Genomic DNA, 13,772 nt, shown 5'->3' with positions numbered 1-13,772 from the left:
TGAGAAGTTTTCCCTCCAGCCTCATGTAGTATCCTCACGTTCCTGCACTGGTGGGTATACAGACGGAGACTCGGCGGGGGGCTCTCTGCAGGTCTCCGGAGCTCTCTCCCGTTGCAGCCCTCTCCTCCTGGTACTCTGCCTTATGAACTCTAGCCACTGGGATCTCCCCAAAGTACCAGCTCCATCTTTTCAACTTGATGAGACCGGCACACTCTTCCTGGCCCTCCACTTTCTACATGGCATCTGGAAACTGTTTAGGCAGTGAGCTGGGAAAATTGTATGGCTTAGCTCATTTGTTCCCCTCTCTTGGAGATCATTATCCTGTGATCCTACATTCCCATTGTCCTACATTTGAAAACCATTGTTTCATACGTATTGTTTTGATTTTTGCTAGTTAAAATAGAAACCTAAATCTGGTCCCTGATACTCATCCTTGCCTGGAAGTGGAAGAAACCTAGTTCTTTTTGTTTGTTTGCTTAATTTCTTTGGTTTGGAGATGCCGTAATGTATCTAGCCATCCTGCTATTGACTGACAATATCATAACAATGCTACAAAATCCATTCTCGTACATACTTTCTTGTATAGGGTGCTTTTAATTCTATGCAGTAAATAACTAGGAATGAGGCTCCTATAGTTTTGCAGAAAGATATGTACTTGCCCCCAAATTTTAATACTTACAATTCCAGTAGCAAAATTCCAGTAGCAAAGTAGGAGTATTTTTTCTGTTTTCCTACCAGCAGTAAACATTGTATTCTCTTACGATTTTTTTCCAATTTTTGGATGTAAAATGATTTCTCATATGTAAGTTTATTACTAAAACTATTACTCTTTATTTCTATTTCACTGAAAAGTTATCTTTTCAACTGTTTCTAATTTCTCTATTTAGATCTTCTTTAATTTTTCTAAATATTTTAAAGCATTCCGTGTATAGATTTTAAAAATCTTTTCCTAATGTTTTCCTAGGTTTTTGCTATCTTTGCAGCTATTTTAAATGTAACTTTTTAAAAACTTTTTATTTTTTTGGTTGTTGTTGGTATATAGGAATGCAATTATATTTTTAAAAATATTGATTTCGTATACAGTGACCTTGCTAGTTTTTATTTATTATATCTGTGTTTATATATTTTTCAAATTTTTAGTTTCAAATTATTTTGTCTGCAAATAATGACAATATGATTTCCTTCTTTCTCAATCTTAAGCCTTCTATTTTATTTTTTTGTCTCAATGCAGTAGCTAGGGCTTCTGGAAAAATGTTGACTAGAACTGGTGATAGCTGCAATACTTGTCTTTTTCCTGTCTCAGGGGAAAAGCTGTCGATAATTCAGCCTTAAGTGCTATATTTGCTGAAAGTTTGTTTTGTTTTATCAGGTAAAGATGTTTCCTTCTATTCATAGTGTGTAAATTTATATATTTATGTAAAAATATAATGAATGCATGTTAAAATTTGTCAAATGCTTTTTTCAGCATTTGTTGTGATAATCATATGATTGTCATATTATCTTTTTTGTTTGTTTATAAGGTGAGTGATTTTTCAGATATTAGACCACCCTTGCATTCCTGGATCAAATCTCATTGGATTAGTTATATTTATTATGTTTGTGATTTATTTCTTTATTTGATATGGTAATATTTGTTTATGATATTTGTATCTATATTTATTATAATGTCTGATCTTTAATGTTCTCACAGCATATAAGGAGTCACTTCTGGGCCGTTGCATTAAAAGGAAGTACATACTTTGCCAAAAATGAGGGTGAGGCTGGCATGGGCAGTTTAACCCAGGGGGGCTGACCCCTCCATTCCTTAATTCTTATATTGTGCTAGTCATGTAACCCTTCTGGGCTGTGTGGGTCTGTAAGAGGTTACAATGAGCAATTTAGATTACCGGGACCAATCTCCTTTCTGTCCTATAATTTCATGGTTCTCTTAACTCAGTAAATTCTGCAAAGCAGGCTGGTAAGAAGATAAATCCAGAGCCGTGTTTCTAAAAGTCTTTGTGTCTGGGCTCAGAGTTCAGATTCTCTTTACCCCTTACCCACACATATACATTTTAAGACAATATTATTTGTTTTCCAAATATTTAGTTAAAATTCTCTTAGGATTGCATTTAGCTTCCAAATCCATTTTCACTAACGTAGTATTTTTATATTGTCTTTCCATCTAAAAATATGTTAACTCTTTCTATTTAATCAGAGGATTTGTAGTCTTCCACAAGGTTTAATAATGTTCTTCATATAAGTTCTGTCCCTTTGTTGCTAAATTTATTCCTACATATTTTTTATTAATGCCATTGTGAGGAGAATCTTTCTCATCATTTCCATATCTAAGGTCTTATTGCTTAAGTTATTAAAAATAACTTAAATATATTTCTCTGTTTCCACCTACCTTACCAAATTCTCTTATTAATACTTGTCATTATTGAAAAAATAGAATCCCCGGGGGTTTCTATTTTTACAATTATTTTATTGGCAAAACATGAGAACTCTATCTCTACTTTTCTATTATGTTTACTAGATGTACTATTTTCTTGACTTTTACATTCACTAGACCTGTAAGATAATATTAGTCTAAGATAATTAATGCTGTCTAATATTATCTCTAATTAACAGTGATGGCAGAAATCTAGTCAGTTTGTCACTTTAATTAAAATAATTTTGTTGTTTGCTACTTAGGATGCCATTTATTTTGGAGGTGATCATTTGTCTTTATGTATTTGTTTTCTTTTAATATTTCATTAAGTTTTGTTATTTAAAATGGCTGTTTTTTCATGAAAAATGTCTTTTCAATGTTTGTTGATATGAGTCTATGATTTTACCCATTAATTTGTTTAAATGGAGATTTGGTTTAAATCTCCATTCTTGGTAAGCTCTCATTGGTCAAGATATATTATTTTTTGATAAGAATTTCAGTTGTAGTTGATAAAATTTTAATTAGAATTTTGTATCTAGGATCATGAGTGATAGTCTCTTTAGTTTACTTTTTTATTTTCCTATTTTCATCATTTTCTCTTTCTTTTCTTTTTTTTTTTTTTTTTGAGGAAGATTAGCTCTGAGCTAACATCTGCCACTAATTCTCCTCTCTTTGCTGAGGAAGATTAGCTCTGAACTAATATCCGTGCCCATCTTCCTCTACTTTATATGTGGGACACCTGCCACAGCACAGCTTGATAAGCATTGCGTACATCCATGCCCGGGATCCGAACCAGCGAACCTTGGGCCGCCGATGCAGAGTGCACAAACTTAACCACTGTGCCACTGGGCTTGCCCCCCATAATTTTTTAAATTAGAGATATCTGGCATCAGACAATGAGTCAGGGATCTCTCCATATTTTTCTAAGACCTGAGATCCCTTCTTTAAATATTAAATAAAACTCGGGGGTGGGACTATACATTTCTGGTAGATTTTTTTCCGTCACTCTTCCAGTTATTTTTGTGGTAAAACCAATGTATTCAAACCTTCTACTTCTTTTAGACTTTGGAGTTTTGGTGTCTGTATGTTCCGTCCTTCATTAACTGCTTATTTGAGATTGTGTATATTGATTTTAAATGGCTGAGGGAGTAAAATCTTTGAATATTTGTTAATTTTTCAAAGTTTGATTAGTCTTTTAAAAATATTCAGTTGAGTTTTATTTCAACCTGAGGATTTGTAAGCTAGAATAATTTTTAAAATTATCTTTTCCTACTCTATTTTTTTATAGGTGAAACATAGAGAACTTAATGAGCTTATATATACTGCTTCCATCACTCTTAGTTTGGAATCAGGAAACAGTCTTTATCCTTCCCGGTTGGTTTTGAGATTTAAAACCCATGGAAAATGGGTTCTGTTTTTCCCGATCAGAGATGACACTGCTGACTTGCAACCTTGGTGGTTTGGTTAAACATGTGGTGGTATCTATAACATAATACATTTAAATCTGACATCCTTTCCTTGGTGTGCAGTCAGCATTGACCTGTATCTAGGAAAATCACTTTCTGAATGTGGTATTTTTCAGTCAAAATAGTTGGCTTTCCAAGTTACCCATCACTTTGTGATTATCAGAGGGCAGGATCAGACCTTGACGTTGTTCAGCATCGCCTTTGTAAATTTTCAGTATTCCGTGAAGCCATCCCCCACAGCAGTTTGAGAATGTGTGGTCTTTTGAACTGCTGAGAGATGTTATCCCCCTGTACATTTGCTATGAGCACATCCACTGTCGTTAAAATCTAAAAGCAGTTATTTTGTTAACGCTCAGATTAGATCTTTAATTAAGCTTTCATCCCCACTAGCACAGACAACAATGTCAAACACATAAGCCCCAGGAGAAACCAAACTCAATCCATAGGCTCGTATCCTTCAGCACGTTGTAAAGAAACTTAAAAATAAAGCTCTCATGGGAATTTCATAAGGGCATGTTGAATATCTAATTGTTAGCTTGGAAGCTTCATTTAATTTGGTTCCAAACTCTATTTGTGACATGAGTTAAGCCAATAAAAATATTGGTTTAGAGGATTTAGATCAAGAGCTTGTTTTTAATCAATTGGATTTTATTTTCGATATTTAATGCTATCCATATGAAAGCGCTTTTGCTTATCTACAGAGCTTAATGGTAAATAAGTAAAAATGTAATTTTCTTTATCTGATAGTTGAATGTGTGCAAGGATAAGATGCCAGAGCAAAGATCCACGACGTGTACAACAATAGAACATGCATGCACATCACCTTACATTTATTTTTGCAGGATCGTTTATTTATTTTGGGGCATGTCAGTCACCTGCCGTGGCCAAGCTTGGAAGTCCTATTCTTACAAAATCGCTCACTGCCTCGACTCCGTGTCAGGTAACCAATTATTGGAATTTCCACTGGCCATTCTGTGGTTGTAAACTGTTCGTCTTGGGTTACTCATGCTAGTAAATGCCTGCTATGTTTCACTACTATTTTCATGACGAATTGAGAGATTTATTTGAGCTATTTCAACATGAAATATGATGTCCTTCCAAAAGACCATTTGCAACATATAACTTACACCCTTCTTTTGGGGGGCCTATTAAAGAATATTTCTGTCATTTGTTATTCTTTCCACATAGTTCTTTCAATGATTTAAAACTGTAGATACACGTTGCCAAAACTACTTGTTATTTTGCCCAACAATGTTAACGGAGTAAAATAAAATCAGTTAAATCAGTGCTTGTTGAAAGAAAGATGAAAGGATGAATACAGACATATATGTGCAGAAAAAATAATCTCATTTTCTGAAATTTTATTTTTTCCATTAGTCCTTCTGGTGCCAGGTAGACACAGACCAAAGGATCAGATAACGCAGTCCATTTCAACAGCACAGTAGAAAGGAAAGCCAAAAGACTCTGGAGTCAGACAGACCTGGTTCAAATCTCAGTCCTGCCGCTTTCTCAATCTCAGTTCTGCCACGAATTGTATATTCTCTTTGAGAGTCAACACTGGATGCATAAGTATTAGCATACGTTTTTCACATGGTTGTGAGGATTAAAATGTGATTAAGTAAGGCACCTGGCAAAGTGTCTGGCATATAGTAGGTACTCACTAAACATAATTCCTTTATTTTCCATAAAACTAACCCCTAAATTAAATGTTTCTATTCAGCTTGCCTTGTTTTCAGTCCTTTTGAGAGTTCTCACATGTCCCTAAGCCCTTAGGATTTCAGATCTTTTTTTTTCGTTTAGTTATCAGAAAATAGTGATGAAATCAATACTGCCTCATGCTAAATTCATCGCCTGTAAATGGAAGGTTACAGCAGTTTACTCAGCCATTCCTGGCGATAAATTACATATCATTCAGAGGTATAAATCTAATTATATGTTCCGCTTGATATAAGTCTGAATGGGAGTGCCTGGAACTCTTAATAGATTTTCGTCCCCCTCTTTTTTTCCCTTGGTTTTTCTTGCTCATTTCTCTGTGGGAATTAGGATTGAAACAACTACCTGCCTCCTGTTCCAGTTCACCCAAATGCACTCTACACTCTCCCACCTTTGGTTTATTTCAATTAAATCCTATGTGATAGATATAAATTTTTTTCGAGAACTTCTGAAGCATTTACTTGTTCTTTAAAAGTACTTTATCAGCTTACTTAGCTTTAATTCAAGGTCATGTACTGAAGTAATGCTATCACTCTTGTTACATACATAAAAGATATTGGATATAAAGGAATAGAAGGTGTTAATTCTGCCTTTTCTACAGAAGTTTGAAAACAAACGTTATGAGCTTATTAGAAATTCCTAAGAGTCACTGAGAATTCATAATTTCTTTTTCCTTTTAAAGATGATCTTTATTTCTCATTATGGTATGCTGGTAGCCATTAATTTGTGGTCATCAGGATTGTGTTTTAATTTATGATCGATTCCACCTGAGCACGTTTTTCTCTATTGTTGCTTAAATTTGGAACTTAGCTATGGGGAGTTATTTAGGCTGGGCCTCAGTGAAAGCAATGGACGGTTTAGACACTTGATGTTTTATCTCTCAGAACTAAGGCCTCAACCTCCCAAGGCCTCAGATACTGATTTAGTGCTTTGCCTTCATTTTTGGCAAGACGGCCGGAAGGGGTATTTGGTTTTCTCTTTTGTCTGCATCTGCTTAAATGTTTGTAATCTTTGAGTTAGAGGGAGGGGTATGTGGATTACTTTATAATACTTTCCAGTTTAGGGAGTAGTATTAGACTGTTAGAGAAGGTTATTTATAGCCTGAGATACACAGAACTAATGTTCTCTCCCAAAGGAGAATTCTAAGAATATAGTATTATTTTTTGTAAGTCTGTGGTAATGTGTGATACTTTCTTTCACAAAAGTTACTGAATAAGTGAACAAACCAAATTCTTATCTTCTTGAGTAGTCAGAAAATCCAGCCAATCTTTCTAAATGGAACATATTGATAATAGTTATGTTCACGGAATAGGGGATGCTCTTCATTTTAAAATGGTAAAGTGAGACAGATAGCCAAAGTTGGGCACTTTAATATGATTAAAGTCTTCATTTTATGAAATCTATGATTTTATTAAGCTACATAATCATATCAGGTTAGTACAGTTAAGAATAGTTTTTTGAAAGGACTTTAAAGGAACACAAGGCTTTCTTTTGAGGTCCTTTTCTAACAGCAGACCTTTAGGGTCATTTTTCATGAATTACCTTGTACATAATGTATAGCCAACACATGGTACCAACATGCACAACTGTTCCTGCAACTAATCATTGTTCAAGATGCGGACTTTAAGTTAAAAGTTTCAGAAGTCCCTCAGTCACTGGTGGAAATGTGGCATTTTTCTTGGAGCAATCAGGATGCAGAACAAACAGAACATGTGGGAACCAGAAGCTACTATTTCTTATTAGTATTGAAATGCTGTTACTGTCTTCAGTTAACTAGGAAATATCAAATATGGAGTGGATTCATGTGGGTTAATATTTTCCGAGTTCTCATATTTGAGTTACTGTACAAAAGACATAATATCTCCCTTTTAGGACTTGACAATTGAATACAGGACAATTGATAATGAAGCTTCTGCTTTCAATGCTAGTTTATATGTTTGTCTAGTTTTTTAAATTCCCCAACTTGTTTTGTACTTATTTTAATGTTTATTAAAAAAATCATAAATTAAAAAAAGTGAATGAAGATATCAGGGCAAAGATGGATGAAGTGAGAGATGGGTTGGTCCCCAAAATAAAGCTTATTAGGCCCAGGCTACACATTTGAATCTAAGTTTTCCAGCAGCCAATGGAGAGACATGTGAATCATTATTTGGTTCAGATTGAAGGAAGTAAGAAGAAAAAAACAAAACAAAAATAGTTGTGTCTTCTTTCCTGAGTGCACATGTGATACCAATGTAAATGTTCTTTCTCTGATTCAGTACACATGTATTGTTCACCAACTGCTGATCATAGCCTCAATGCTGGAAATACAATAGGGTCGAATTAAATACCTGCTCGCCCTAACACAATGTAGAGTTTAATGAGGGATACTGACACCAATTCAGTGTTAAGTGCCGCAAGAGGGAGTACGGCACAACAATAACAACCTACATACAACAACTCTTAACAATTTTCAAAAGGCCATGTCTTATAATGTTCCCCCGATGGAGTGATGAAAGTGTATACTGATGTCAAATTATAGTATTGTACACCTGAAACCTATGCTATGTTATAAACCAATGTTACCTCAGTAAAAAGAATAAAAAAGAGAAATTTAGAAAAAAAGTGATTATGGACTGGGGCTTGGAATGGTGCAATCAAGCTTTGTTTTCTGATTGTTTTATTTAATCCAAGAATAGATGTTAGAGTACGTGATGGATTCTAGATGGGGGAAAGGTAAGCAGGTATTCTCTCCAATTGTGTGGGGTCAGATCACATGGAGATTAATCACTTAAATGAGGAAAACGGATTATATTTTGTTGAAGATTCCAAACTTCTACTTAAGCTTGTTCAGATAAAGAATACTCAGGCAAAAATATAGTTATGACTAAGAGTCATGAAATTCACTATGGTAGTGATGAGGGGTGTGTGTGTGAAGAATGATCCCTCTCCCCAAATGGACTTATTCCCAGCTGAATTTTGAGGAACTACAGGTATCTTAACTTGTTTCCCTTTCTTCCCCCCCCATTTTTTTTTTTTTTTTTACTATTTTTATTATTCTAGATCTTCTTATTCTAGATTTTGAAGAGATAACAGGTGTAGCAAATACCAGACAGGGTCCGACTTGAAGCAGAGAAGGCAGAGGTAGCAGGGGGTTTGCAATACAACTGAGAAAAGACATGAAGATCTGACCAAGGAGCTCTTGGAAAGGGAAGCAATCAAAACAAAGACCATAGGAAAGTTGAGGAAAGAAGCAGAAAATTTCAAGAGTAGAGTTTCAGTTGAAGACAGATCAAAATCAAATGAAAACGGAAAAGAGAGAAATAAGGAAGAAATCATTTTAGACTTCTAAATAATGTCCTATGTCCATCAGAGTATAAAGTATCAAAAAGCCTAAGTACTCCTAGACTGGCCACTCTCCCAGGGATGGTCAAAGGGCCCTGTAGAAACCAAAGCGCGAGTGGTAGGGCTGAGGTCCTCATGCTCTCCAGCCTGGTTATTCACCTATACTCAGTAATCATATGTAGTCTCTTGTTTAGTGTGTGTCTATCCATTACCCTCCTATCAGTGAAATAGGTGATTTTAGTACATTTGTCTTTTAAACTTCTTATTAGCTTCACAGGTAGTTGATCCTGCAACCTTTTCTATATTTTTACCTTTACGAGTGATTTTATTGCCTGTTTTTTTTCTTTTGGTTTTTTGATATATATATTTTTTTTATCTCTATTTGTGGTCATCACTTTCCCACTTAAATAAGTCCCTTCAGCATTTCTTGTAGAACTGGTTTCTTAGTGATAAACTCCTCTCATTTTTGCTTGTCTGGGAAGCTCTTTATCTCTCCTTCCATTCTGAATGACAACCTTGATGGATACAGTATTCTTGCCTGTAGGTTTTTTCCTTCTAGCACTTTAAATACATCATGCCATTCTTTTCTTGCCTATAGGGTCTCGGCTGAGAAGTCCCTTGATAGCCTGATGAGTTTCCCTTTGTATGTCATTGTGGCCTTTCTCTTGCTGCTTTTAGGATTCTCTCTTTGTCTTTAATTTGGGACATTTTAATTATAATATGTCTTGGTGTGGGCCTCTTTGGGCTTATCTTGTTTGGAGCTCTCTGGGCTTCCTGTACTTGGATGTCTGTTTCCTTCCTTAGGTTGGGCAAATTTTCATCTATTATTTCTTCAAATAAAATTTCTGCCCCTTTATTGCTCTCTTTTCCTTCTGGGACACCTCTAATCCAAATGTTAGCATGCTTGATATTGTCTCAGAGTTCCCTAGACTCTTCTCATTCTGTCTAATTCTTTTTTCTTTTTTCTGTTCTGCTTGGGTGATTTCCTCTAGTCTTTCGTCTAGCTTGCTGATCTGTTTTTCTGCATCCTCTACTCTGCTATTGAGTCCCTCTAGTGAATTTTTCATTTCCAATGTTGTATTCTTCATTTCTGATTGTTTTTTTTTTTTAATATCTTCCAGTTCTTTGCTGATGAGCTCACTGTGTTCATCCAGTCTTCTCCCAATATTTGTGAGCATCCTTCTATTTTGTTCGAACTCTTTGTCAAGTAGGTCACTTGTTTCTGTTGCATTTAGTCCTTTTTCTGGGGTTTTGTCCTGTTCCCTTGCTTGGAAAGTATTCCTTTGTCTCCTCATTATGCCCCTTTCTCTGTGCTTATTTCTCTGTATTAGGTGAGTCGGCTATGTCTCCTGATCTTGGAGAAGTGGCCTTAGGTATGAGATGCCTTACGAGGCCCAGCAGTGTGCTTCCCTCTCATCACCAGTCCAAATGATCCAGGAGTAACCCCTTTGTGGGCTACTTGTGTCTTTCTGCTGTGGCAGAGTTGCTCCCACTGCAGTTACCCAGGGAGTCTAGTCTTTCCTTCCCTGGCCAGCTGTTTGTAAATCCGGTTTGGGGAGCCTCAGCACCATTGGCTACAAAGTCTATCAGTACACGCCTATTGCAGTTTTCCTCTTAATTGGGTTGTTACCCAGTGTAGCTAGTTCCTAGGTTCAGGGGCTTACAGTTGCGATAGGCCTCAGGCCTACAAGGCTGTTGTCATTTCTCTTAGGGGTGCAGCTGAGTGGGGCGGGCCCTAGGCATGGGAGCGCTCAATTGTTTCAGGCTTTGGAAGGTGGGGCTGATCCTTTTTATGGCTATTTGTGAAGCACAGGTCTTCTGCCGCTGATAAGCCTCACCCCCCACAGGACCACACATACCATCAACACAGTCCTGGTCTGTGCACACCTCTCAACCCCCTGGAGCACACCCTGATGCCACACTGCAGAGGCCCCCACCTCTCCACCAATGTCCCCCACAGTTCATCCGGTCCTCACAGAGGCCCTGCCCCACAGAGGCAGACATACTTACCTGCCTGTAGAGGATCAAGGCACCCCGTCAATGCAGGCCAACAAGTAGCCTGAGGGCTTGCTGCTGGGTGGGGCTCGTCCCTAGGGCAGCCTGCCTGCCCTGGCTGAACTAGATCAAATCTGCACTCTAGTGGGTGTGGCAGACCCCTGGGCTAACAGGCCAAGGGAAGAATCTCAGTGGTGCCCACCAGGGTCTGTGTCAGCATGCCTGGACTAGGTCAGAACAATGGCCCCCACCAAAGTCTCAGTCTCCGGAGAGGTCCCTCCTCTCACCAAGATGCCCCCAGAACCCCCCATGTGAGTCTCGTTTCACCAAAGGACTGTTACCCTTCTCTCTGGTGATTTTAGGTTGCTGCAATGAGTGAGTTTGTGCATGGGCCCTTTAAGACCCAGGTCTTTTTGGCTTTCAGCTGATAGCTTTTCTGGGGGTGTCCTTGCTGCAGTTAATAGCCAGTGAAGCCAGACAGTAAGACCCCCGTCTCAGTTGGGCTGAGTGTGAAGGATGCTTATAGCAGTATCGCCCCCACTCTGGACCTCACTCCTCCAGTGAGGGCTGCATACCTTAGAGTGGCTCCCACCTGGCCAGCTGAGAAGCTCCGCTGCTCCCAAAAGTGGCTTTTTTTCTCTCCAGTAGGAATTTCTACCTCTTCCGCCTTGTCAGGACTGTTCCTTGTTGTGGGGGTTCTTTTTATCCAGTTTTCAGTTCTCTATCCAGGGTATTTTTTCCAAAAATAGTTGTAACCTGGTTGTGTTCGCGGGAGGAGATGAGTTCAGAGTCTGCTTACGCCGCCATCTTGATGAGATCCCCACACACCTATAGTCAGTAACTCCTAGTGTAAGTCACCTGATAAGATGTCCTTTCCTTTTATAGTAAAATGAATGACTGGTATTTTAAAACTATATGAGTAATGTGAACTCAGAGAATACAATTTAAAAAAATAAAATAATTTGGGCTTTTTTCCTCTGCAATTTGCAATTAAAGGAACTGCTTCATTGGAAGCTTTTTTAACCACATGAAATTCTCTTGAATACAATGATTCAGGGTCACACTATATATAAAACATGCCATAGTGAAAACCTAAGAGAAATAAAACTAAGCCTTTAATATCAACATTTTGTTTAACTGCTTTTTAATGAAGCAGGCATGAATCAAGAAAATTATTTCCTTTCAAATAATTAGTAAATAAGTTTTAACTGATTGTATAATCTTAACATACAAGTTTTTCAATTCTGTTTAATAGAATTTTCTGTAATGATGGAAATTTTCCCCTAATATGTCCATTTTACTAGCAACTACTTATATAATATAGTTAAAAAATTTTTTTTTCACTGAGTTAACACTGGTTTATAACATTATATAAATTTCAGGTGTGCCTCACTATATTTCAACTTCTGTATAGACTACATCATGTTCACCACCAAAAGTCTAGTTGCCATTTGTCACCGTACACATATGCCACTTTATCCTTTTTGCCCTCCCCTGATCCGATCCTGTTACCCTCTAGGGAAATTGGATACACTAATTTTTTTCTCTGTATCCGCATGTCTGTTTGTGTATCTTCCACATAGGAGTAAAATCATATGGTAATTGTCTTTCTCTGTCTGACTTATTTTGCTTAGCACAATACCCTCAAAGCACATCCACATTGTCTCAAATGCAAGATTTCATCTTTTTTATGGCTGAGTAGTATTCTATTCGGTACATATACCACATCTTCTTTATCCGTTCATCCGTTGATGAGCACTTGGGTTGCTTCCATGTCTTGGCTATTGTAAATAATGCTGCAGTGAACATAGGGGTGCATATATCTTTTCAAATTAGCATTTTAATGTTCTTTGGATAAATACTCAGAAGTTGAATAGCTGGATCATATGTTAGTTCTATTTTTAATTTTTTTTTTTTAAAGATTGGCACCTGGGCTAACAACTGTTGCCAATCTTTTTTTTTTTCCTGCTTTATCTCCCCCAACCCCCCCCCCCCACACACACACACAGTTGTATATTTTAGTTGCACGTCCTTCTAGTTGTGGTATTTTTAATTTTTTGAGGCATCTCCATACTGTTTTCCATAGTGGCCACAGCAATTTACATTCCCACCAGCAGTGCACAAGGGTGTCCTTTTCTCCATATCCTCTTCAACACTTATTTCTTGTCTTTTCAATAATAGCCATTCTGACAGGCATGAGATAATATCTCACTGTAGTTTTGATTTGCAATTACCTAATAATTGGTGATGTTGAACATCATTTCATGTGCCTGTTGGTGATCTGTATATCTTCTTTGGAAAAATGTCTGTTCAGAACTTCTGCCCATCTTTTAATTGGGTTGTTTGTTTTTCTGTTGTTGAGTTGTATGAGCTCTTTGTATATTTTAGATATCAACGCCTTATTGGATATATGATTTGCAAATATCTTCTCTCAATTGGCAGTGGTTTTTTTCATTTTGTTGATGGTTTCCTTTGCCATGCAGAAGCTTTTTAGTTTGATATAGTGCCATTTGTTTATTTTGTCTTTTGTTTCCCTTGCTTGAGGAGACATATTCAGAAAAATGCTAAGACCAAAGTCAAAGAACATGCTGCCTATGTCTTCTTCTAGGAAGTTTATGGGTTCAGGTCTTACATTCAAGTCTTTAATCAATTTTGAGTTAATTTTTGTGTGTAGTGTAACATAATGGTCTACTTGCATTCTTTTGCATGTGGCTGTCCAGTTTTCCCAACACAATTTATTGAAGAGACTTTCCTTTCTCCATTGTATGTTCTTGGCTCCCTCGTTGAACTTTAGCTCTCCAGAGATGTGTGGGTTTACAGCTGCCACCACTGCTTCCCTGGTTCCACTGCCTCCACGAGGTCTA

General features: G+C 37.1%; 1 protein-coding gene across 1 annotated transcript in view; it reads left to right on the top strand.

Annotated features, from left to right (window-relative positions):
* MALRD1 (MAM and LDL receptor class A domain containing 1) overlaps positions 1–13,772 on the top strand; it is a 640,183-nt gene that overhangs the window by 82,243 nt on the left and 544,168 nt on the right. Inside the window, exon 12 of the mRNA XM_046679849.1 lies at positions 4,719–4,816. Within this exon, the coding sequence (XP_046535805.1) occupies positions 4,719–4,816 (98 nt within the window). The remainder of the gene's footprint in view (positions 1–4,718; positions 4,817–13,772) is intronic.

The sequence above is a fragment of the Equus quagga genome, chromosome 12, assembly GCF_021613505.1.
Source record: "Equus quagga isolate Etosha38 chromosome 12, UCLA_HA_Equagga_1.0, whole genome shotgun sequence".
Taxonomy (NCBI): Eukaryota; Metazoa; Chordata; class Mammalia; order Perissodactyla; family Equidae; genus Equus; species Equus quagga.
This window is presented reverse-complemented; position numbering and strand designations above follow the sequence as displayed.